The 25,470-nt window shown below is 53.3% G+C and overlaps 1 protein-coding gene across 5 annotated transcripts in view; it reads left to right on the plus strand.

Annotated features, from left to right (window-relative positions):
• TBCD (tubulin folding cofactor D) overlaps positions 1-25,470 on the plus strand; it is a 194,283-nt gene that overhangs the window by 124,815 nt on the left and 43,998 nt on the right. For 2 of the 5 annotated variants that reach the window (XM_070483903.1, XM_070483902.1), the window contains exons 17-23: positions 4,660-4,745; positions 11,073-11,153; positions 11,597-11,670; positions 13,491-13,608; positions 15,147-15,228; positions 16,773-16,795; positions 23,202-23,233. In XM_070483903.1, the coding sequence (XP_070340004.1) occupies positions 4,660-4,745; positions 11,073-11,153; positions 11,597-11,670; positions 13,491-13,608; positions 15,147-15,228; positions 16,773-16,795; positions 23,202-23,233 (496 nt within the window). The remainder of the gene's footprint in view (positions 1-4,659; positions 4,746-11,072; positions 11,154-11,596; positions 11,671-13,490; positions 13,609-15,146; positions 15,229-16,772; positions 16,796-23,201; positions 23,234-25,470) is intronic. The other 3 variants (XM_014865030.3, XM_044744316.2, XM_070483904.1) reach the window with 2 other exon arrangements.

Consider the following 25,470-nt stretch of genomic DNA (forward strand, 5'->3'; position numbering starts at 1 on the left):
GAATAAGCTAATACTTAACAGTGACTTCTGGTCACCGATTTGCTCATAACATGACTCAGGTGAGTGTCGATACAAGTGTTAACAATTAGTAGTGTGTCTTACAGGAAACCTGAATGTATAGGTAATTTTACAAATACACACATCAGAAATCAGTGCCTTTCACATTGCTGAGGGCCACCCAATTTCAGCAGTTGCCTGTGGGTGCTGGAGAGGTGTAAGTGGTGGAGCTCGACGTCACAGGGACAGAGATCTGACCCCTGCCCATCCCACGTGTGGTAGGAACCAGCTTCCAGAAGCCATCAACTCTACATCCCCTCTTGATGCTTGTCAGCATCATTGCACCCCCTGGCCCTGAACCTCTCATCACCAGTCAGCCTTGACTGGGAGGGGTGGCCCCTATCCTCTAGTTATTCATTGTGTGTGACAGTGACCCCCTGCCAGGACATGTGGCCCGCCTAGTGCAGAATGTGCGTGAGGTCATGTTTCGGGGGACACCGGGCTGATCGGGGACGGAAGTCAGGCCACAGGACCTGACGGGAGCCATGCAGAGCTCGCTCAGGAGGGAGGAACCGAGAGGCGAGGAGAGGTGGGTATCAGAGAGAGAGGCCTTGGATAAATCACAAGAATCCAAGAGTGCATGCCCGGACATTTGGGAGGAGAATGCGCGAGCAGGGACTGCACCCCATCTGCCCTCCAGGTGCCCCCGTGTCTGTTTGGGTCCTTGAAGCAGAACCAGCCTCACTGTCTTCAACCCAGGGGCCTGCATTTGTGGGAAGATTCCCCTGGAAGCAGGGCAGGAGGAAGTCCCGCCTGGGGTTCTGCAGCTGGCGGGGGGGCATGTGCTGCTTTGCGCTCTTCTGGGGGCACCTCAGTTGTTTGAGGCTCTCTACCTGGAGGCCTGCCCTGTGCCGGTGGCTCTAACTTGCACACACAGTTGTCGGCGGGTGGGGGGCCCCAGAGGGAGGTTTTCTAACATGGTTGCAGAACCCACTTTGAGAACCGTGGCTCTGAACCTCCCTCCAGGGCCGGCCATTGCTATTCTGTGGACAACCACTGCCTTTTCTCTAGCGCTTGCCTTAGGATGTTGTGCTCCTCTGAGGAGGGGGCCCGGTTCTGATGGGCTATTCTACCTCCTGTCTCCCTCCTGGGTGTGGTGGCCTTTGGAGCCTGCTGTGACCATTGGGCCCCCTGGCTGCATGCAGCGGAGGTGTTCTGAATCCTCCTGGGGGCTCGATCCCTCTGGGTCCTTGCCTCCGGGTCAGGAGAGCACATCGCTGGGCTGGGAGCAGAAGATCAGAGGCTGGGGTGCTGGGCGAGGTTGGGAGGCGCCTCTCACCACGTGGGCTGGTATTGGTGAGTGGTTCCCCAGCAAATGAGGTGGGAGCAGAGAAAGGAGTCAGTGGGGACTCAGGCCAGTGGGACAAGGCTGTGGAGGGCAACCGTGGGGAGGTGAGGCCACGGTGAGTGCTCACTGAGGTGAGGAGCCTGCCTTGGTTGGGGTGGCTGTCCGGGTGGCTGACCTGCTGACCTTCCTGCGAAGGTGACAGAGCAGCAGGAGGGGAGGCACAGCCGGAGGTTCTGCGACCTGTGCTGCTTGGACAGCTGGGTCTGAGTGTGGCCATGTGGGTAGAGGGGGCGAGCTGGGGAGGTGAGGGGTCCACTCTGGAATGCAGAGTTAAGGCGAAAGTGGTGCCAACATGAGTCCAAATGGAACTTGGATGCCAGGGTCGTCTCGAAAGGTTAGGGGGACTGAAACCCACATCCTGCACTTTCTGAACTTGTGTTCCATTGAAACTCTTGAGAAGCTGAGACCCGGTGTCCTTGGTGTCACTCAGGCCATGTCTCCCTGGAGCCTGAAAACTCAGGAGAAAGCTGTTCCCTAGGAAAAGACGGCTGTCTCTGAAGGGTGGCAGGTGTGGAAAGCTCCAGAAAATGGTGCCACTCCGGGCTGGAGGCAAGAGCTGGACAAGGAAGAAACAGGCCAAGGGTTGGGACCGCAGGGAGGGTGGCCACTGTGCTTAGGAAGGAACCTGCTGGAAGCTGGACCAAGGGAGCACCAGAGTCGCCCCTGGAGTCAGAGCCCAGGAGAAGAGAAGGCCCCCGCCCTGGCCTTTAGCTCCCGCAGCTGCCCATTGGCAGCCCAGCCCCAGAGCTGTACCCGAGTCCAGAAGAGCAAGGGCTGTCTGGAGCAGGGGCGGCCTTGGTCCCTGCGTGGTCGGATTTGAGCTGTGTCCTCTGCATGTGGCACTCAGGTTGGGGTGGCCATCAGGGAGAGGAAAGGCCTTGAGCTGTGGTCTGAGTTTAAGCCAGCAACCAGGAGCTGACCTTTCCGGGGGCACGTCCCCACCCGCCTCGGCTTCTTCTCCACACACTGACCTTATGGGTAAAGCCAGCATGCGCTGCGGTCTGGGGTCCAGGGGAAGCTGCACAAGTGTTTGAGGGATACAACTTGGAGAGATGTGCAGCCCCATGTGGACCCAGCATGTGCTCGCACCTGTCCTCGGCGCTGTCCTCCTGCAGCTTGGCAGAACCTTGGAGAGGAAGGATGCAAACTTACTCAAGCAGACAGGCACGCACTTCTGGGGAGGGGGCGTCACTCCCGGGTTTGTGCCGGACTGATTTGGGGTGAAGTTATTATGGCCCCGGATGGGTGTACCCTGGCTCCAGTGGTGCAAGCACAAGACGCTGTCTTTGGCTACTGTAAGCACAGGGAAATCTTCAGGAGGAATTTGGTGGGGGGCCCAGGGCTGCAGGGCTGACTTCTCCATCCAGGCTCACGCCAGCCTGTTGGAGACTCAGGTCCGGACCCCAGAATTGGCATGGCTCTGTCCACCCCCACGCAGCAGGGAAGGGGTCGGGGGTCCCTTCTTTGCTGAGCGCCTGGACTCCTGGGGAGAGGGTCTCTCCTGGGGGGAGGTGGTCTCTGCTCGGGGGCCTCCTGTCAGTTAAGGGGCGATGAGCTAACCCTGCATCTAACCCTGCCGACAGCGCTGCCCCCAGGACTTTGCTCTGGTGGTCACTGCCGATCAGGCAGCTGGCTTGCTCACACCAAGGCCCTCCCTTTGCCCCTTTCCACCTGAGGAAACTGAGGCGCAGGGTGGCTGAGCCCCTGCTCTGACCTCTTGCTGTGCTTTGTCCTGGTTGTGAGCCGTGGGCACTTGTTCCTGGTGAGACCTGGTCCCAGGCCACCTCTGGATGTTGCCTGTAGCCCTTGTCTCAGTCATGCAGCAGCTGCAGGACCAGGGCCTTGCCAGGGCCATGCGGCACCTTTGTCGGTGTGGGCTCTTCTCCTCTCTCATGATTAGATACGAGTCCATGCTGGGGCCTGAGGCGCAGGTTTGTGGTGTCTCCACTGCTGTGCTCAGAGCTGTTTGGACGGTGATGTTTATGCACAGCGTTGTTGCCTGGGGATGTGAGATTTTGATGGTGAGGTGCCAGGATGGAGGAGAGTATAGAAGGTGTTAGGAGGGATCCAAGTGCTGGCCTGGAGAGTGGGCAGGCCTGGGTGGTGGGTGGAGCAGAGGAGGAGCACCAGCCTAGAGTGGCTCTGCACCTTGGGCTGGTCGGGGTCGGCTCAAGAGCTTGAAGACAACAGCAGGTAGACCAGGCGTCCAGGCTGCCCACTCGGGATGGCGAGGGGCGGGGGGGTTCTCTTCTGCATTTAGCTAGGTTGTGAGATGAAGTGGCTTTTATGTGTCGCTTGAGAACCAGACCACTGTTTCTGACCTTGTTCCCATGTCAGCAAGTGTGCATCGTCCTACATGGCGGTGCAGCCCCCTCAGCTTATTGACTCGTGAGTTCAGACTCCTGCCTGCTTTGCATGTGAGGGAGCTTCCGCCCATTTCCATTTCGTGGCTTGGGCGTTACCAGCCTCCACCCTTTGAGATGGGGGACAGAGGTGGGTGTCCCCTGAGCCTTCCTCGCGTCCCTCCTGTGGTTGAGGGTCGTGAGGCTTTTGCTCCTCCGTTGTAAGTTTGTCGTTTATATCTTTTTAGAAAACTGTTTACTTTGTCTACAGCTCTTCAGATATTCTCACGGACAGTGGTATCAGCAGCGACCTGCGGACTTCGGGGCTGGGCCTCGACTGGGAGAATGTCGTGGGTGTGGGTGGCACCCTTCCCTGACTCCCCGTTTCAGAGCCTGCTGCTGGGTGTCGGCTGTCAGGCCCCCTTGCGGGCCTCATTCCTTGTCCGGACCACTGTGTGGTAGGCGGGCTCTTGTCTGGGTTTCACAGACCAGGCAGGCGCCCGCCCCTGTGAGCGAGTGCTGGGGTTCTCTCCTGGGCGGGGCGTAGGTTGGCTGGAATCAGTAACTTTGATACTGTTAAAACCTGATGTCGCTTTCTGCTGTGTGGTTTAAAGAAAGGTCTCTTACAAGATTTTAAAGTTGAAATGTTTGAGTTGCTTGGAAAAAAATTAAATATTTTTAAGTGGTTCAAATAATTTTAGCATGTTGTCCAGCCTGGGATAGGTGGTCAACAGGGGACTGGACTGGAAAGCTCTTGGGTGGGCACAGTTAAGTAGTCGTAGTTTTAGCTCTTAGTGTTATATCGTGACTCTTTGTGTAAATGTAAATGTGTATGAATGTGGTTACTGAACTTCTGGAAATGCCATTACTCGTTTATATCATTTTCATCCTTTTTTTCTACTCTTTCGTTAGGGCACTTTCCCTCATGGAATTGATATTTTGACTGCTGCAGACTACTTTGCCGTTGGTAACAGATCCAACTGTTTCCTGGTTATCAGGTAAGTGTTTAATAGGCATCACAAAATGTAACATTCTCTGATTCCGATGTCAAAAGTCAGTTTCCACCGTTTTCTTTCTTCATCCTGGAATGTCCGCTAAGAGTAAATACAGTTTATGTGTGAAGAGCTAAAAATGGCATTGGAAGCTGTTACTGAAATGTGTTTCAGGTTGATTAGACGGCGTGCGTATGGTGTGGTTCCATTTACATGAAACTAGAAAGGCTAATCTGAAGGGACACAGCAGCTTGGGCGGGGCCCTGGGGGGCCGTGGGGTTTGAGAGTGAGAAGTTTGCTCGCTTCTTACAGGGGTTTCAAGCGTGGGAACTCGAAATGAACATTTTCTCTGAAATCGTCCCATCTGATTAGTGCTGTTTCTGTTGGTGGCTTGGTCCTTTACACAGAATAGCCACGAGCCAAAAGCGTGCACTGCCGTCTGAGTGACAGCTTCCCCCTGGGTGTCGCAAACGTATTGAGTCTCTCAGGATGAAACCATGGATTACAAGTGACTTTCTTTTTCTGTTCAGTAAAATAGTGTTTCCCAAGTTGAAGTTACCTCTGGGTTGTGGATGAGTAAGAAAGAGGTATTTGAGAAATCAGGTCAAGAAATAAATATTTAACATCCCTAACTGCAGTTTGCAGAAATCGCATCAAAACTTTGACTTACAGACTTAAGTAACGGGGAAGTTTCTTCCCCCGTCTCATTAACCTGTTGCAACACCAGCACGAACAGGGCATGATTTCATGAAGTGATTTATTTGCCTTAAATTGGGAGTAGAAACATGCCCAATGCATTTTTTAAAATTATTAACTGTTGTGTGTCCTCTCTAACAACCTCCTTTGCAGATCATGCAGAAACCACATTTCTCCATAGCCAGCATGGACAGAGTTTTTTAAAAATGTAGCATTTGGCCTCTTTCCCAGAGAAATCTGTCTGAACCCACCATCTCTATTTTTAGTGTCTTTCCCATCTTGCTCAGCATTTAATGGCCTTCTGTGCCTTATCAGTAATTTCTTGTTTTCGCTGATTGTTAATATTTAAACACACATTTTAGGTGGAGAATCTACTACCTTTCCCTGAGTTTCGTGGTAAAATAACTAGTGGTTTTAGCCTTGGCGTGTTTTTCTTGTCACTCAGGTTTCTAAGCTGCTCTAAGACTTACTGTAATTTGTTGTCTGCGTTTCATAGAGACATTTGGCAAAACTTGACCTTGCTCAGGGCGTGTCCTTTCATGGTCGTTTTGCGCACTTAGTATGGACGAGAGGTGGTCTGTGAGGGCAGCGTCGGTGGTCCTGGGGACTGGGGTCTGTGGCTGTATCCCATTGCCATGGGGCGCTTGGGGGGCTCTCCCCTCAACCTGAGGCAGGGCAGACACCCAGGGTCCTGCCGTCAGCCTGGATTGCAGGGTGAGGGAATCATGTGCCGAGGGAGCCTGGTGTGGGGGCACAGCCCAGGAAGGAAGGGTTCAGAGTCAGCAGGGCCCAGCATGGGGGCCTTCTGAGCCAAAATGATAAGTTTGGATTGTCCTGAGGTCACTGAACGCGGATTAATGGTCAGATCTGCATTTTGAACATCACTGTGGCTACATTTTGGTAACTGGAGGCAAGAAGACAGGGCTCTCACGAAGCCGGGGACGGTTGGTGGATGATCAGGGGAAGGTCAGTGGCCCTGACCAGCTGGGGGATGGTCAGAGGAAAGTCCGCGCCCCTGCCAAGGTGGGGATTGGTCAGGGCCGGGAGGTGGGTCTGCTGGAGCGAGTGGGCGTTGTCAGGAGACTGGAGGGGCTTTGAGAGCCAGAGGTGTCCAGGTCACTTGCAGCAGCAGGGTGCACCAGTGAGGGGAAGCGCCTGTGGGTTCTGGGGAGGGTTGGGCGCTCCACTTGGCATGTGCTGAATGTGAGTGGCTCCCAACACGTCTGGGTGGAGGCACCGGCTGATGCTCAGATGGTCCTTCTGGAGTCTGGAGTTTAGACACACGTTGGGAGCAGCCGGGCAAAGGCTGTCGAGGGGCAGACCAGTGACGTCTTACCTTTATCTTCATTTCTGAAGCTTTCTTAAAGTGCTGATGACACACAGAAAAGTGTACATATTTAACGTGTGCATCTGATAAATCTGACGTGTACGACTCTCACCACAACCCAGATAATGGAAGTCCCATCCACACAGGTTTCCCTGACCCCCTTCTCCAGGCAGCCGTGTCTTCTGTCTGTGGATCAGTCTGCATTTTCTAGAATTAGGAGAACAGAATCACATGCACCCTTTTATTTATTTCTCCTGGCTTCTTTCACTCTGCATACTATTTTAGGTTCGTCTTTGCTGTGTGTGTTAACGATTCATTCATTCCTTTGTTGCTGACCAGTAAGCCATCGATGACCGTGTCTGTTGGTCCATTGGCCTCTTGAAGGACATCTGGGTGCCTCCTGTCGGGGTGATTACATGCGAGGCAGCCATGAACATCCGTGTGCTTTCACTGATCTTTTTAGATACTTAGGAGTGCAATGGCTGGGTTCTCACTTTTTATAAGAAACTGCCAAGTGGTTTTCCAACGTGGCAGCACCATTTTCATGCCCTCTGGCCTTGAACAAGAGTTCCGATTCCTCTGTGTCTTCACCTGCCCTTGGTGGGGTCCGTCTTTAATTTTAGCCTTTCTAGTGGATGCGCAGGAAGAACTCATTAATTTGTGTTTTCCTCATGACTGATGACACTGGGCATCTTTTCATGGGCTTATCTGGCAAATCTCCTGTCTATTTACTTATTGGGTTAGTTGTTTTGCTTCTTATTGAGAATTCTTCATATATCCTGGATACAAGTCCTTTTTCTGGTACGTGATCTGCACGTAGTTTCTCCTAGTCTGAGACCTGTCCTTTCAGTATCCTGTATGTTCCCGTGACAAAACCTTTTTTAAAAAATTAGCTTTATTTTTGCACACCTCTTTTATTACATGTAGTTTACATATAGTAAAATTCACCAGTTTAAAATGTGGGTTTTGCAGATGTGTCACTACGGCTGCAGGCACTCCAGGAAGTGCCCTCGTGCCCCAGCCGCCCCTTAGCCGCCGTCTTTCACCGAGTTGATCTTTTCTAGAATTCCGGTCAGTGGGATCGTGTATGTGCTGTCCTTTCACTTTGCATCATTGATTCCTCGTACTCCTGAGTGTCGGTTGTCCAGTCCCTTCCGTTGCCGAGTGGCATCCACGCAAAGGAGTCCCTTGGCTTGTCTCCCGTTCACGTGGACAGCCCTTTGGCCTTTGACGTTGTCACCAGGCACTACTGCTTCTGCTGGCTGTTTTCTCTGTGGCGTAACTTGCAGTTGCTAGCACTTCTTTTTGGTTTTTCTTCTTGCTGTTGTAAATTTCTTTAACAGATTTCTGATGTGTGCAGAACTGTGACCTTCTTAAAGGCATTTTGTCATATTTTGCTTTCTAGGAATCTTGTGTGTTCCTGTCCTGTTAAGCTCTTCAAACTCAGGCCCCCATGAAATGCTTCCTTGTCTTCTGACTCGGTGAGCGCCCGCGGTCCCCAGCAGCTCAGCTCTGCTTCTCCTTGCTCACTCCCACGTCTGCTGGGTGCCCTGGTTCTGTCACATCTGCATCCCTAATGGCCCTCAACCGGTCCTCATCTACCTCTCCGCTCCGAGGTCATCTTAGTCCAGCTCACTTCCTGGACCCTTGAGAGCCTCCCACTGACCCCTCCTCCCACCTCGTCATCTGCCTACAGTCTCGTCACCCCACCCCCTGCCTCCTGGCCCTGCTGCCCCAACCGCCACCCGCTCGCCTTGGCTCCCCTTGCTGTCTGTCCACTGGTGGACGCCCCGTTGGTTCACGCTTGGCCTCTCCACAGACCCGAGTGCTCACAGTGCGTGCTGAGCACTGCCTGGGCTGGTGGTTCCAGCAGAGCATCTTCTCCAAGGTCAGCCTTTGGTTGGTACCAGAGGTGGGGCTAGAACTCAGGCGGCTGCCTCTGCCGGCTTCTTCCCGTGAGGCCACTGGTCGTTTCTCTGATGCTTCTCTGGAATCCTGTGCGGCTCCAGACGCCGGCTGGGGCGAGTCTGTCTATTGCTTGGCACCAGGGCCCCTTAGGAAGTGGGACTGGAGTTGCGTCACGGCTCCATTTCTGTTTTTCTTGACTCCCTCGCAGGCATTTCGTAGCCTTTTAGAGGGCTCTCCGTTCCACCCACTTGTGCAGAAGCCTCTGCTTTCTCTCAAATCCAGAGCAAAGACTTTCCCTGACCTGACTCTCCCAGACCTCACAGCTTGTGGCACACGCATGTCCACATGGCACCCGTGTTCACTACATGTCCGTGCACACGTCCCCACCAGGATCTGTATAAAATCATGTTTCCCCCTTCTCGGCTCTTTGTGCCACCTCTCAGCTTCCATGTGACATGCGTGGGTGATGGCCAAGTCCATGATGGGGCTGTGTGGATGGTGTGGCAGGTGGGACAATATGTGTGAGCGTTGGGTGTGTCAGAGGCAGGAGGTGTAAAAGTGCATTTTTTGGAATAGGTGACACACGTGTGTGCTTTGAAATTCAGGAGGTGCAGGGGGTGTTCAGGGGAAACCATGTCTCGCCTCTCTTCCTGGTTCATCCCCTGTCCCTCCCGGTTCCCTCTGGGGTTGAGGCCGGCTTCTGTGTCTGGTAGAGCGATCGGCTCACTTCCTGCGTGTAGGTGTGTTGACTCCATCCATCCTGCTGAGTGGCGGTATGCCGTGGACGTGTTGGAGCAACTGAGTCATGCCAGCGTCAGGTGGGTCAGAGAGTGGCGCTCAGCTGTAGAGGTCTGCACTACATACGGACATGTCTGCGACGCGCTACATACAACACCCATGTGGGACTTTTGTCTTTGTGCTGCGTCTCGGAGCGTTCCAGGTCTGGACGTAAGTGCAGTCTGCAGGTCCCCCTGCCTGGCCGTTGGCTTCTGTCCAGTCTTTCGCTGCTGTGAACGATGCGAAGTGCGTATTTCTGTGCAAGTCGTTTGTCACCTGTGTGGTTGTATCTGAAAGGATTAACAAAAGTGGAATTGCTGGACCAAAGGGTATTTACATTTTAAGTTTCCTGGACGGCACCAGTCAATGTCCATAGAGGCTGCACCAAAATGCTGCCCTAGCTGTGTTTCCGGATGCTTCTAGATCATTCCAACAATGGCTGCCAGCCCTCCTGACTGGCATCTGACAGACGGACAAAGGCTTTTCCATTTCCCTCGTGAGTGAGGCTGACCCTTGCAGCGTGTGTTGGAGCGACATCTGGGTTTTCTTTTCTGTGAATGTCTGATGGTATTTTCTTTCCGACTGGAAGAACTCCTTTATTTTTTTTTTAAGATTTTATTTTTTTCCTTTTTCTCCCCAAAGCCCCCCCGGTACATAGTTGTATATTCTTCGTTGTGGGTCCTTCTAGTTGTGGCATGTGGGATGCTGCCTTAGCGTGGTTTGATGAGCAGTGCCATGTCCGCGCCCAGGATTCGAACCAACGAAACACTGGGCCGCCTGCAGCAGAGCGCGCGAACTTAACCACTTGGCCACGGGGCCAGCCCCAGAACTCCTTTAGTTTAAAGAAGGCTCTTGTTGCGGTAGCAGTTGCAGATGTTTTACCTTTTCCTTTGTTTATGGTATGCTTTTCCTGGCACACATTTTTCTTTTTTGGTCATGTGTTTGAATGTACTGATCTCTTCCTTTGTGGCCTCTGGGTTTTGGTCATAATTAGGCCTCACTGACTCGGAGATTATTTTGTTGAAATTCTCAGGTGGTGTTTTCAAGAGATGTAACTTTTATTTTTAAGGCATAATCCACACTCCGTCATCTGTACTTGTGCAAAGCGTGTGGTTCAGCGGGTGCTGGCGGTGTGCGCCTGGGTGGCCAGCGCCTCCATCGAGATGCGCTGGCTCACGCCTCGGCCCAGGCCCGCCCTGCCCGGCACTGTAGATCACTGATGCCTTAACAGACTGTCGCAGGTGGAGTTAGAAAGGATGTGCTCTTGCACCTGGCTTCTTTTGCTCAGCATGATGGTCTTGAGAGTCATGCGTGTTGTGTGTGTCGGTAGCTGGTTCCTCTGTTGCTGAGTTGTCTTCTCTTCTGTGGCTGTTCCAGCTTATCTGTTAGTTCGCCTGTTGTAGACATTAAGGTTGTTTTGAGGTTTTAGCTCTGATGAATAAAGCCGCATTTAGAAGTCTTGATGTGGACATATGTCTTCATTTCTCTTGGATAAATGCTTCCAAGGGGATTTTTGTATATTTATAAAAACTGCCAAACTGTTTTTGAAAGCACATTCTCACTAGTTGTGTGTGAGAGTTCTTGTGCCCCCACGTCTCACTGTCTCTGGATATTGTCTTTTTCAGCATGTTTATTGCAGGCTTTCCTGAGTACACACGACCCATGATAGACCATCTGGTTGCCATGAAGATCAACCACTGGGATGGGTAGGTTTTGGAAGATGTGTTCTGATTGGAAATATTTGTGCAAATATGAAATGTGCCTCCCATCTGTTAACTTGAGCCCTGTGAGATTCCTCACGTTCACCTCTGTCCTCTTCACGGTGCTTTCCCACGGCTCTGCCCAGTGCTGGCATCTCTGAATCACTTGGGGTGGGAGACTGGAGACCCACCTTGCCATCCAGCTCCTCGGGGCTGGCGGCTGTGTCCTGAGACAGGCTGCACTCTGTGCTCTGTTCTGGTCAGTTCTCTCCTCCTCTGTTGCAGTCAGAGGTTAGTCATTTGTTTGTGTGTTTATTTTCGTTAGTGCTTTTGACTAAGGGGCCAGTTGACAACTCGTGTATACAGTCTGTCCTCTATTTCATGAGTCGAATAAAGCTAGAACCATCAAAATGAAGGAACTAACAATTTTCTCTGTCCCCACCCTCCAGGGTCATCAGAGAGCTCTCGGCGAAGGCGCTGTCTAACCTGGCCCAGCGAGCGCCTGAGTACAGTGCCACTCACGGTGAGTGTGCTCTGGCTGTCCCGTGGGTGCCTCTCCCACCACACGCGCGCACACACACGTGCACCTCAGACATGCACACACACACGGCAGGACACTGAGCACAGCCCCCTGCGGGTGTCGAGGCCTAGCGGGCTAGAGATAACATCGTGTTTCTCTATTGCTGAGAAGTGCATGCGGAACTGGTCTGTGCTTAATCGGGACAGGACACAAGCCAGTTGCCACCGCCTCTGCGAGGACAGACATTGTGAACACCGCATCTGTGTCCTGGGGGCAGGTGCCGGTCCCAGTGGGGCATGGACGGAGTGTGTTGTGCATCATGCGCGTTTCAGAAGTAGCCTTTTTTAAAGAACAAGTGAAGTAATTCATAGTGTAATATACTACAGAATAGGCTGCTTCCCTAACTCCCGGGTGGCTCCTGCGTGATTCGCCAACGTCTGTGGGACGAGCTTGAACTGGTGCCTCAGAGTCCTCGTCAGTGTGGAATCAGCCTGGGGGAGCACCGCCGAGTCTGAATTGATTACGCTGTCATCACTGAGGAAGGAGCCCACGTGTCCCATCCTGTCCTTTCTACTTGGAATAGTTCAAATGTAGGGAACAATACACGAATTCCTCAAAATTATACTTATTCCCGCTGACATTTATTAGAGTGAGTAACTAGTAGTCGAATCATAGTGCCTCACTTAGAGTTATTGATTTTTCTTAGGTGTGTGTTTTACACTCTGGGGCTTTAAGATTTGGGGCCTCTTAGTCCCTAAGGGCCCTTTCAGCTTTGTGGTCTGTTAATTAACCTTACTCGGGAATCTTGCCTTTAATGGACAGTCTTTGCCTGCATGAAGGGGTGCTTGGTGTCATCCTTTCTGCCCAGGTCAAAAGTGTCAGCGGCCCCAAGATAGGGGATTCCCCGATTCTTCTTCTTTTTTTTTTTTTGGAAGATTAGCCCTGAGCTAACTGCTGCCAATCCTCCTCTTTTTGCTGAGGAAGACTGGCCCTGAGCTAACATCCGTGCCCATCTTCCTTTACTTTCTATGTGGGACGCCTGCCACAGCATGGCGTGCCAAGTGGTGCCATGTCTGCACCCGGAATCCGAACTGGTGAACCCCGGCCTGCTGAAGCAGAATGTGCGCACTTAACTGCTGCGCTACCGGGCCGGCCCACCCGATTCTTAAACGCTGATGGCTGCCAGCTGCAGGTTTGAGTGTGTGTGTGGGAGCTCTCCTGGCTTTTACACCCTCCACTGCATTTGTGCATTTGTGGAAGCTGAGGCTCAGGGCTGTGAGTCTCCCAGGCTGGCGGGGCAGAGCCAGTGTGGAGGTGGCTCCTCATCTGCACTTTCTGCCAGGCTATAAGGCTTCTGTGGCCTTGCTCTCTGGCCCCAGAGCACAGAAGGCTCAGAGGCTGCCTCTGCTCCAAGCAGGAGAGAACAGGCTCCTGAGCTGGGGCGCACCGCGTGTGCAATGGAGCACCCTCGGCTCGGCCTCTATCCTGCTCTGCCCACTTGATGACAGCAAAGACCTGGAAACAGCCTGTTTTCCTTTTTCCCTGCTCTCTGTTCTCGACCTGTGTCACCCACCCTGTGTCTGGGGACCCGGAGGGCATGTGCTACTCGGGGTGCAGGAGGTGTCCTCAGTCAGGTCCTGCTCACTCCGAGCGCTGAGGAGTGTGGCATGTTGGTGACTTGAGGTTAAGTCCTGGATGTTGCAATAATGATCCTGACAGGATCACTTTCAGTAGTGCATTTCTCCCCTTGGATCCTGAATCCGCATGTCTACAAATTATCCTCTGTGTTCATGCCACGTGTCCTCCGCCCTTGTCCTTTGCAGTCTTCCCACGTCTGCTGTCGATGACGCAGAGTCTGGACCTGCACACGCGGCATGGGGCAGTGCTGGCCTGTGCGGAGGTTGCCCACAGCCTGTCCAGACTGGCAGTGCAGGAGGACAGGTGAGCACCACTCTCCCGCGGGACCCCATGGTACTCGCGTTTGTTGTTTGTGTCCGTGTCCCGGGTCTGCAGGTCCCCACTGTTTATTTGACGAGGTTCATCAGTGGTCCCCTCTCCTCTGACAAGCCACATCCTCTGATGGAGCAGCCTCCCTCCGGGGAGCCAGGTGGGGCTGCTGATGGCCATGAGCGTTAAGCAGCTGTGCTCTCAGGCCGCCTCCCGCTGTCTGAGGTGGTGAGTCAGACTGTGACGGCAGAGGCAGTACTGAGTCGCTCACATAGTCAGTAGTCTTCGTTCATTTGTCACTTTTCATAATTTAAAATATCAGAGAATATAGAGGTAAAAGTTTCCACCAAGCACTTTTTCCGTTGGTGAAATTTGTGTGGATGAATAAGCTCGCGATGCAGGCTCATTTGAGAAGTTTACGCTTGTGAGGACGTTTGCGAAGAACCACTCAGTTTTTCGTACTCTTCTCTCCACCCGACTTTTCCTCGAAAGTGAGAGTTCATGACGCATGTAATGTCTGTGACCTGGTTCTTGGACTCAGTGCGAGAACTGAGTCGTGTCGTGTCACTTTGGGTGGTTGCCTGGGGACAGAATGACAGTGAGACACCACCATGACCCCTCCTCTCACCAAGGGGCCCCGGAGTCTGGTCGTCTTTCGCCTCAGGCTCAGGCTCACAAGCATGGTCTGTTTCAAGGGTGTCTTGTGTGGGTGCAGTGGCCCCGGGGGCTGGGCCGAGGACCTGGCGTCACAGCAGTGCTCACCTGGCTGAGGAGAAGTCCAGGGGAGACCAGGCGTGATTGCCCTCCCAGTGCAGCCACACGGGTGCACCTCATTTGCTGGCACGCAGTGTGACGACACGTATGCCATGTCACCCACCAGGGAGGGTCAAGGGACCAGTGCCCAGGGTTCATGGGGGACTGGTCATGTGGGTATTCTGTCTGGTATGTGCTAAAACTCCAGACTCCCAGAAGGAAAGCAGGCTTCAGCATAAGCCTCGTGCTTTGTACAAGCAGTGTGGGTGCAGGGAGCCACCCTCATCGTTTAGGGAACGGTAGGAACCCTCCTGAGATCCAGGTTTCTGGTGCCAGTGAGGGCCAGCCTCGTGAGCAGGCCTTCACAGGATGGCGAAGGGCCACTGGGCGAGCTCCTCTCTGGCCACAGGCCCTGCTCTCAGCTCAGCTGTCCTGTCTCTTTTCCAGAGCTGCGAACCTGGCTGCTCCCTGCCCCAGGGCCCTCAAGTGCTCCCCGTCCCCAGGGCCTCAGTGCCCCCAGGGCTCTCAGTGCTCCCTGTCCCCAGGGGTCCCGGCTCTCAAGCTGGCCTCCTTCTTTCCTTGTTGCAGGACTGTTTCCTTTGTCAGCAGACTGCTGCCTCTGTCAGAGCTTTCCAGTGAAGGTCCTTCCATCACCCCCTTGAGTGGACGCTGCTTTGGGGGAGTCCCCTGCAGGTGTTTAGGGGAGCTGACGGGCCCCAGACAGAATGCAGGCCCGAGCCGTGGCTTCCTTGGTTCTCATTGTCCTCCGCCTCTCACAGGTTGTGCTTGACCTTCCACAGGCCCGTCGCGGACTACCTGGATGAAACAGTGGTGCAGGGCCTGAAGCAGATTCACCAGCAGGTCTGTGTGCAGTGCTGGAGCGTGCCCCTTTCTCGAAGCCTCTCGGAGCCTGGCCAGTGTCCACCTGATCGCTAGAGCTCTCTCCACTCTCCTCAGCCCCATGTGAAGCCCTGGGGTCTGATGACCAGAAAGCTTCCCGCTGAGGACCGGTCCTGGGGCCTGTTGGCTGACCCGGGCTCTGTCTGCTCACAGCGGCTCTCTCCATCGGCTGCTCTCTTGTGGCCGATGCCTTATGGGTTTGTCTGGATGGGAAGAAATCTCAGAGAAAGTGAGCTTCTCAGAGTTTCTTCTCATGTGGCCAAAGTGTCCTCAGGGCAAGACAGAAGTTGACTAATGGCCAGCGTAGTCTGGGTGTTGCAGATAGCACTCAGCTCCCGTGTCCAGTCCTTGTCTATGTCTCATGGTGCCCGCCGTCCTCCTCCTCGGGGGAGCTCAGCGACTCAGGGCGCATTCCCTGCCTTTGGTCGCAGAGGCGGCCTGTTCTCGTGGAGATGGCGCGTAGGATAAGCACGAAGCCCTTTGATTCCCAACTCTGCCTCTAGGCGGGAATCTTGAGTCTGAATTACACCCAGAATTTTTGGGTGCACTTCTCTGGGGAGAGGGTGTGTGTATTTTTCTGGGTTTGTGAGATTCTCAAAGGCATCTGTGACTCCAGGTAAAGTATGAGCTCTGGGTGCTAACGTTACAGGAAAACATGAGAATCACGAGGATTTAACGGCTTTACTGTTTGTTGTTCTGCGTGAAGTTTTGTATTTTTCCAGATTTTCCCCTTCGTATAAAAATACACTGTTTTGATTTCAAACCCTTATCCTATTAGTGTGTTAACTCGGTTTGTGATTTTGGCAAAGCTGTTTAGTCTGCTTATTTAATCTCCCCCTTTTGAAGCGGAGCCTGGCGCTCACATCTGACTTTCAGGCCCAGTGTGTGGGTGTGCGAGTGTCACACCGGCAGTGGTGTAGATCCCGAGACTGGGCTCCTCCTCCTGTGAAGTGTGGGCAACGACACGCCCACGTCCTTGCTCGTTTGGGGATTAGAGACTGCGTTTAGAGTGTCCGTGGAGTTTGGCACAGTGAACCTTCAGTAAATTTTAGCTGCAATGGCAGTGGCGATGCTGGGAGGCGCTTCTGAGTTTTTCAGAAGAAAAAGGATCATCAGAACCCGGGTTGGAATGCTTAGTTTTCTTCCTGAGAGGCCGTCTCGGGGAACGGTTATGAATTGGACCCTGGGGCCAGAACGCGGGTCAGTCCTGGCTCCCCTCACTGGCTGTGCCTCAGTTTCCCTCCCAAGTGGGAAAGTGGGCTGTTGTGAGGGTTCGGTGAGATGGTACTTGTCAGGGGCCTAGTGAGGGGTGAGCCCTCACGGAGTGGAGAGGCTCCGTACTTGGGTCTTGCAGTCAGCTCTGAGGCCAGCCCAGCTGAGGCGCCTCCTGTACCATTTTCTCCTTGTTCTTGGTTTGATGCCCATTAATGTTGTATACCTCCTGTGTTATTTTAAAAACACAAATAACTTACATAACTAAAGAACTTTCAATTCTTTATCTTTAGCTTTACGATCGTCAGTTATACAGGTAAGCTTTACAAACCTGAAGTTCTTATGATTTGTGTCTAATTGAAGAAAATGCACTGTCAGTAAAGGTTGGGTGGTCGGGTCACTCTTTTCAGCAGCTGAGTTGTGAGGCTACTATTGAATCGTCCTCCCTGATGTCTGCACTGAGCTTCTTTGATTGTGCAGGTGTTAGCGCTGCTTACAGTCAAGAGATAGGAAAAGTCGCATTGGTATTTTTAAGTTTTGTTGAGGTTTCTTGACATGTAAGGCTGGCTCGTCCTGATGGTTGCAGACAGTCATGTGGCCACAGCCACGACAGAGCAGCCAGCGTGGCTGACACCCCCCCAGCCCGGCAGCCCCGCCATCTGCTCTCTGTCACCATGGCGCTGCCTTTTTTAAATTTCATGAAGATGGGATCATACTATGAAGTCTTCGGGGTCTGGTTTCTTTCACTTCACGTGATGTTTCTGAGATTCATCCGTGTTGCTGCGTGTGCAGTGTGTGTTCCCACGCACTGCTGTGTGGTTTCCAGTGGTGTGCATGTGCTTGGTGTGTTTCTCTGCTCGCCGGGTGGTGGACGTATGAGTTGTATCAGCTCTTGGCATTAGGGTAAAGCTGCTGTGGACACTGGTGCATGAGTCTTGGTGTGCACTTGTGCTTTCCTTTCTCCGGGGTGAATCCCTCAGAGCGGTGGTGCTGGGTCGCGTGGCACATGTGTGTTTTTAAGACACTGACAGACCTTGTGAAACAGCTGTGCCGTGTTCCTCCCACCAGCTGCAGGTGAGAGCTGTCTGTGTTCTTGTTAGCACTAGGTGTGGACAGTCTTAAATGGAGGCGTTCCCGTGGGCCACTTTGATTTGCATTTCCCTGGTGACTTGTGACCTTGATCTTCTCCTGTGATGACAGGTCATCCTCTATCTTCTTCCATGCAGTGAGTGTTCAAATCTTTTGCTCATTAAAAAAATTTCATGGTCTGTCTTCTTCTTACTGAGGTGTCAGTTTTCTTTACGTATTTGGGATGTGAGCTCTTTGTAGACATATGGTTTGCCAGAATTTTGTCCCAGTCTCTGGCTTGCCTTTTCGTTTTTCTTAATGGCTTTTTAATGTAACTGTGTAGGGTAGCATCAGCCTGTTCTCATTTTTGCCGCCTCCTGCCTCCAGTGTTCCGGACAGCCTCCCGCCGTCTCCAGCCTCCCTTCTCCAGAGCTCAGGCCAGGGTCTTCCCTCTGGAGCCAACCGGATGGTCTGTGTAGTCGCTGGTGTTGCCATTTGTTGACTTGGGGCCGCTCTGAGTTGGTGCTTATCATCTACAGTTGGTCTCCTTTAAGTCTCTGCCCCTGTTTTATTTCAGAATCCCCTTTTCTGGACAAGTCTGTCCCTGGTGAGACTGCACAGGTGCTGCCTCCGTTCCCACTAACAGTCAGACCTTCCTGTCCCACGGACCACCCGTGGCTGAGCGAGCCTGTAGGCCTGAGCAGGGCTCATCCACATCCTGCGAGTGTCTCTGGGACGTGGTTGGTGTGGAGGTGTGCCAGGCTTTGGCTCTCTCAGCGACTGCCTTCGCTTGCTGGGCACTGCCTCTGTGCCGTCCTACAGGTGCATGTCTGCCGGGACTTGCGGCTCTGCTTCCTGCCAGAGTGCACATTAGTGGACTTGGGCCAGAAGCACCTGGTGGAGCCTTGCGTGGACCCAGACGGACAGGACTCACTGTGGGTGGGCAGGAGGGCGGGCTCTGCCTTCAGCACGAAGGTGACCATTCTGGGGTCAGGCTTTCCTTGGTAGCTTGTGAGGAGGGGCCTGCACCTTGGTAGGCCTGGGGCGGACTCTGCTGCTGCCATTCCCACGGGAGCCCCCAGGGGCTGAGCCCCTGCGATGCAGGCTGCTCTCGGCGATTGCTCTGACACGGCCAGCATTTCCTCTGTTTTAACAGCGAGAAAGGAGTAACTCACCCTCATATAAAACCATGTTCGTTTCTTTCTGATGAAATGGCTTGGACTTCACTGGACTAAAGAGCCACGGTTCAGAGCCGGCAGGGAACCACATGCAGATGGCCGCCACAGGGCGACTGAATGCGCGTGTTAGGCGCAGCTTTATCTGGAAGCTGTAGGCTTCTGACATCTGCCAGCATCTCACAGATTCTAAACGTGCATGTGCTCTTTGTTTTTAGGGATGGATCTTAAGAACAAATAGACAATAACACTCTTCAGTGAGGTCAGTGTGGAACAGTCAGACGTGGACCCTCCCTGTGCTGCAGTGGCTCTCCGGGGACCCAGGCCTGGGTGCCACTGCATTGTTTATCCACTTTGTGCCACCCACACACACATCCCGGCCAGAGGCCCCAGTCAGTGACCACAGGAGCGAGGTCACGTCACCCCTGCAGTTGGTTGCAAGTGGGTGTTATACCCACATCCACTCATTCTGAGCTCTCATATCCAAGGTAATCCCATTATTTCCTTGGAATATTGTTTTCTTATTGTGACTTTGGGGATCCCTGAGACCACCGTCAGGCTTGGTGACATGCTGGAAGGATGCAGAACTCAGCAAAGCCGTTACACTCAACGGCTGTGGCCACTGCAGCCACACACAGGTTAAATAGCAGCAGAAGAGGCCCACAGGGCAGAGTCCAGGGAGACCAGGCACAAGCTTCCCATTTTCCCTTCCCAGTGGAGTCATGCAGGCGGCCCTGAACCCTCCCAGCGGCCACTCAGGACACACGCACGGCTCTTGCCACCTAGGGGGGCCCACCTGAGCCTTGATGTCCAGGGTTTTTATCAGGTGGAGCTGATTCTGTGTAGCCCACCTGCCAGCAAAGACCACCCATCAGGGCCCAAGGCCCAGGTGCACAGAGAACTCCTGTGCGGCACAGCATCCTGGGGGCTCAGAGGCAACCTCCCCGCAGCTGGGACAGAGCATCAGACCTTTCTAGCCACGGCCTCCATCTTCCCCGGAAAGTGACCCTGGCTGTGGAGCAAACTTCCTCTGCCTTTGAGGAACCCCTTAGGTTCAGCCCGGGGCTAGAGCTGTGTGTCCATGTGACCGCAGAGCCCCCGGCACCAGCAGGAAGGAAGCAGAACCAGAGCATCCTGGGGGTTCTGACAAGCTAATGGGGTGCTGTCCCTGTGACATGTGAGTTGTCAGTGCTGGCCTGCCGGGCGGGGTTGTGCTGGGAGGTCTGCTGTGCGTGGTGGGAGCTCTGAGCACTCGCTGTGTCCAGCAGGGTTGAGGGAAAGCTCATTCCCTGTTGGGCAGAAGGGGAGGGCTGGGAGTCCTAGCCAGGCTGCAGTGGTGCCCGTGGCCCACTGGGAACCGAGTTCTGAAGCCCAGCACCTCTGAGGGGCCCGGTGCTCTGGAAGCCCTGGGTTGAATTTCCTGTGACACTTGAGTACATGATGGCATTATTGCTTGTGATGGCCACATCGGAGTCCCTGCATGTCACCCAGCAGTGGCAGGCCCTCCTGTAGGAGCGGTGACAGGCCGTCATTTGCAGGACAGAAGCACAGAAGTCTTAAAGCAACGTGGACTCTGAGTAAATGGAAACGGCAGCTCATGTAGTCAAGTGAAGATGGATCTTGACCTTGGAGTGGGACATGTGAGATGTATATGTGAGAGGCACGCGGAGGCAGCCCCCAGGGTGGGCTATCACTGTGGCCCCAGCCCCATGCTGTGGTCCCCCAGGGAGTGTGCGCCTGTCCCTTCTGTGAGTAAAGCTGAGGCCCCTTGGAGATTCCTGATTCAGTTGTCCTGTGAGGGCTGCCCAGCTGTCCTGGGAGCAGTGGCCGTGGGCCCCAGGGCGCCGGCTCTCCTTCGTCTCTGCATGGCTCTCCCTGTGCTTTCTCACTGATTTGAGTGCCATTAGGAACTGCGTTCTCTGTGGTTTACTGTCCTCAGAAAAGGCTCCCTGGGAGAGGGTGTAGCAAGGACTGCTTTTCTCTCACTCCCAGTGTTTTATCTTGAATTATGGGCCTAAACAAAATTTAAAGAATAGTGTAGAGAATACCTGTACCCCTTTTCCCTGGCTTCATCAGTTATTAACATTTTGACCGTTTGCTTTGTCTTAGCTAGTGGGCTTCTCTCTCTGTACTGTTTGTTTTCTTTGCAGAAGCTAAGTTGTAGGCATGATGTTTGAGCTCTGAAACGTGAGGATGAGTTGTGGGAGAGCCTTCTCTGTGTAACCTGCACCGCCGCTCTTCACAACCACAGTGTCAGCACCAAACCCACGGGCGTCATGGTGAGCCAGGTCCTCCAGTTGTCCTCTGGTGTTTTCGTAGCACCCCTACCCCCACCAGCCGGGATCTGCTCAGCGTCACAGACTGTGTTGGATAGTGTTCAGTCCCTGCTCTTCTGTTTTTCATGAGATGGTCTTTTTTGAGAGTTTGGGCCAGTTGTCTTGTGTAATCTTCTGCATTCTGGGTTTGCCAGGTTGTTCCACAGTTAGGTCTGGCGTAACCACAGTATGGCTGCATGGCTGTGTGGATACTTGTGTTGGCCACGCGGGGTGCATGCTGGTCTGGTTGTCCCCTAGTGGAGGTGCTGAGTTTGATCCCTGGTGCAGGTGGCCTCCAGAAGATCAGATGAGCCAGTGGGAGGTGCGTCCTCTCGGCTGGGGAGCGAAGCGGTGCGGGGCTTTGGGCTGTCTGAGTCCCCGCTTTCCTTCCCTCCTTGCCTGACTCAGGGTGCTTGTCCGATCCCCTCATTCTTTCTACGTTGTGACTTGGAGTTTGTGTGGGAAGAACAACTTTCCGTCCCACCCCTCGGCTCTCTCTGATGTATCCCTGAGACTCGTGGGTGCTTTTTGCCCCCAGTGTGTGGTAATTCATTAGCATCATTGTTACTCTTTTTCTTGCTCAGATTGTCCCATATTTGGCCACAGGAGCTCGTTTGAATTGACTCCGCTGTCAGTTTTACATGATCCTCTTAGTCTTTCAGCATTTCTTTGTAGCAAGATCCTTTTAAACCTCTTGCTTTTTATTATTTTGGTTTTTGTTCCGACTGCTGTTAGTTGCATTCTTCTTTTCGGATTCGTGTTTATTTCCTAAAGTTCCATCTGTGTCTCTTTGTACCTTTCCTTTCTCTCCTCTTCATGCCTGTTTCCCTCTGCCTTCCTGGACATGTGGAGCCTATAATAGCTGTCTTATTGACCTTGCGTGCTGACTCTGTCTTCTTGGACGTTTCTGTGTCTGGTTATGTTGGTGGGTTTTCTCGCACTTGTGTCGGTGCCGGGCTGCATGAGGCTCTCGTTGCTGGACTTGGGTCTTGTTGCACTCCTTCTGACAGTGCTGGCTGTGGCTTTCTGGTAGGCATTAGGTTGGTTGGACTCCCTTGGGTCCTTTCCAGGCCTGCTCTGAAGCCCTGTGGCAGGTCCAGGGCAAGCTTGCTGACTGCTGCGGCGCTCCCTCGAGAGGATTCTGCCTGTGTCTCGTGCGTGACCGGGCATTGCTGCTCTGGCTGCCGGGGGCTCTTCCCACCCCATGTGGGCTCCAAAAGTGTCCTGCCTTCTACCTCCAAGCGTTTCTTTCCTCTCAGGCTCAGCTAGTGTCTTCTCTTGCACGTTCAGCTCTCAGTCAGCGCCCGGGTTGAGGGGACCCCTGTGGAGCTCCAGAGCTGTCTGTCTGCTGCTCCCTGGCCCCTCAAATTCCAGCACCTGGGCCTCCCCACCTTCCCTCTCGAGCTCCTTGACTCAGAAGGGCAGGGGCTCCCCTGGGCTTCGCTCCTTGCTCTGCGTCTGGAGCCATCCTCAGGCTGTGCCCTGGGACCCTAGGGCTCCGTCCGCTTGCTTTCCTCCTCCCGGGACCTCTGTTTTTCAGCATCTGAATCTTTGTTTCATATATTTCGCCCAATTTTCTAGTTGTTTAAGGCAGGAGGGCAAATCTGGATCCTGTTATTCTCTCTGGGGCAGAAGCCAGAGTCTCATAAATTAATTTTCTGTCTTCGCGTCTGGGTGTTTCTTTATTCCTGTTTACCAATTTCCAGTTGTCAGTGTCAGATACTAATTAGGTATCTAGAACAGGCAGGATTTCTTCTCCTGGTTTTGTTTATGACGGAGCATTAGTGGATCTCTTCCCTGGACTAGATGATGGTATCTTTTTGGTGTCTTAAATTCCTTTAGTCCTTACAGAGTGAGGGTTGAGCAGTATTTGGAATTTGTTCTGTGTGAGTGTATGATGCGATTAATCCCAGTAAGGATTGTATCCAGTAAAAACTGAAGATCAGAATAACCCCAGTTAGGAGTCGAGACATCTGGAAGCTGGTTACAGCACGTGTTTTCAGATCTTTTCATAAAAAGTAGTTCATACTTGTCATAAAAAAGCAACTAGTTAACATCTTCATTTTTCTTGAAGCCTGAGCTTACAGCTGTTACATGGTGATGATGTTCTGTGTTGTTTTGTATAGTATCAGATTTTAACCTGCATGTTCTCGTTGCTTTTCAGGGGTCTGGGAGGAGAACTCATGAGACAAGCAGGTAGGTCTGAATGATGGACGGCTGCAGGGTGCGGGTGGCGATCCTTTATTCCTGCCGTTGAGGGAAGGAAAACGTCCCAGGGTGTTTACCTCAATTTTTTCAGTACTGTGAACTTTCCTGAGTGTGTCCTTTCGCAGAAACAAGTGGCTGGGTGGTTTTCTCCGTCAGAATTACCACCGCACACGTTAGCCTGGCCTGCAGAGACGCTGGCCCACCTCCGCTGCTCCCACTCCTGTGCGTCCACTTGAGGCTCCCATCTTCCGCTCCTGGGGGTTTTGATGTATTTCAGTAGCCACAGGGTTGGCGGTGGCTGGGGTCAGATGGGTGAGCGGAGGCACAATTTGTCTTTCATGAGGGCAATAAAGTTAGGAATGTTGAACGTCGCTGTCTTTCCCTCTTCATTACAGTATTTAAACTAAATGTCACTGTAGAGCAAAGAGCAATTTTTCAGATTATAAATATAATCTGAATTATAAATATAATATTTGCAGGGAACTCAAATGATGCCAAGAAGCAAATATCTAGATTTCCTGAATCCTTTGAGCTAAACCTACTAGAAAACCCAGGACTCATGCGCTTGTCTGGTGGACGTTAATCAGCTGGTGGTCCTGGCATTTGGCAGGCCCAGGTCCAGGAGAGTCCCTCTCCCAGAGCAGGGTGGGGTGGTGGTAAGTGGGCTCCCATGTGACAGACGTACTCTTGGTGAGCTAGGGGCCAGTGGTGGGGACCTGTTAACATGCTGCAAGGCCAGGCTGGTGGGTAAGTGGGCAGCAGCTCTAGCCGTTACTTGCCAGCATGCCCCTCCTGCTAGGTGGAAGTCGTTTGCTGAGGTCAGCCTGAACTCCTGGTGCTCACTGCAGCCCTGGCCTCCCCTCCTGGGGCCTTCCGTGTGTGTGGCTGTCTGTCTTTCCTTCCTGGCTTCTGAAACGTTGTGCTCCGCTGGCTCTTGCTGTTCCTCCTGACCTGCTTCCCATGTACTGCCCCACCCAGCTCGGTCCCCCCAGGGCTGTGTCTGTCCCCTGTGCCCCTCCAGGAGTGGCAGAGTCTGGCAGCAGCCCCCCGACCCAGTAGAGATAGTGTACAGATCCTTGGAACAACTGCAGAGACAGTCTCCCTGTGCTTCCGGAACATCCCTGGACCCAGACCTCAGGCCTCCCACATGCTGCTCTGTGGCGTCGGTGCTGCCCTGTGTTCTGCTCTTCATGGCCAGCCTGTCCCCAGTCAGTCTCCAGCTCAGATGGCAGCAGTAACTTCATGCGCATCTGGCATGTCATTCCTCTGTCAGAGGAGGAGCAGCGTGGCGAGGGATGGCCCAGGGAAGAGGGGGATGGTCCTGGCTGGTGGGAGGGTATCAGGGGTTCCAAGCAGCCACACGGCTGAAGTGTGCTGGGTTCTCGGGGAACGAGGTGTTTCCTCCAGGCAGTGGGCAGTGTGTGTGGGGTGAGTCTGGGTAGGACAGAGCATGGGGAGTGAGGGTGCAGTGAGGGGGTGGGCGGTACCTCTTGGGGCTGTGGCCGGTTGTGGCGAAGGTCTTGAACTGTACTGGTGCAGAGGCTGGGCAGGGGTCTGTGCCCCCAGGATTGTTCTGCATGTGAGTCAGACTACACAGGAGAGCACTTCCAAACCTGGAAGCAGAAGTCGTGGGCTCCTGGGATCAGGTTGAACAGCGATGTCATCAGCAGGTAGTCCATCTTGTTCCATATGCTTATCACTTCTGCGCTAGGAACTGACTGGTGTTTGCTGTTTCAAAGTAGACCAGAGGTGACGTCACCGTGCTCGGAGGTACAGGAGACCCCACAAAGGCTGTGTTTGCCTGTCTGGTGGCGGGGGCGGGGGCATGCACACACGTCTGTATAAGCATGGGCAACAAACATTTAACAGCAAGAGGTGATAAAAGCAGCCAAGGAGAACCAGGGTAAACCCCAGCACGCACCACATAGGTGCTGATTGGTGAGAATGGAAAGTGAAGCCAGGAATGACTTCACGTGAAGCCACTTGCTGTGGAAACATCTCAGGAAAGTGGCAAAGGTAAAGGTAGACGAGGGGAAGGAATGCCTGTGGGAAGCAGGGATGACTGAGGTGAGGCCTCTCATCTGTTGAGTCAATCAACAATTGTTGAGGACTCACTGTGCGTGGGCTCCAGGAAGTGAGCATGTGTGTTGGGGACCCTCTGTTTGCAGGCTCCAAGAAGTCAGCATGTGTTGAGGACCCATTGTGTGCAGGCTCTAGAAAGTGAG

Source organism: Equus asinus, chromosome 13 (genome assembly GCF_041296235.1).
Source record: "Equus asinus isolate D_3611 breed Donkey chromosome 13, EquAss-T2T_v2, whole genome shotgun sequence".
Classification (NCBI taxonomy): Eukaryota; Metazoa; Chordata; class Mammalia; order Perissodactyla; family Equidae; genus Equus; species Equus asinus.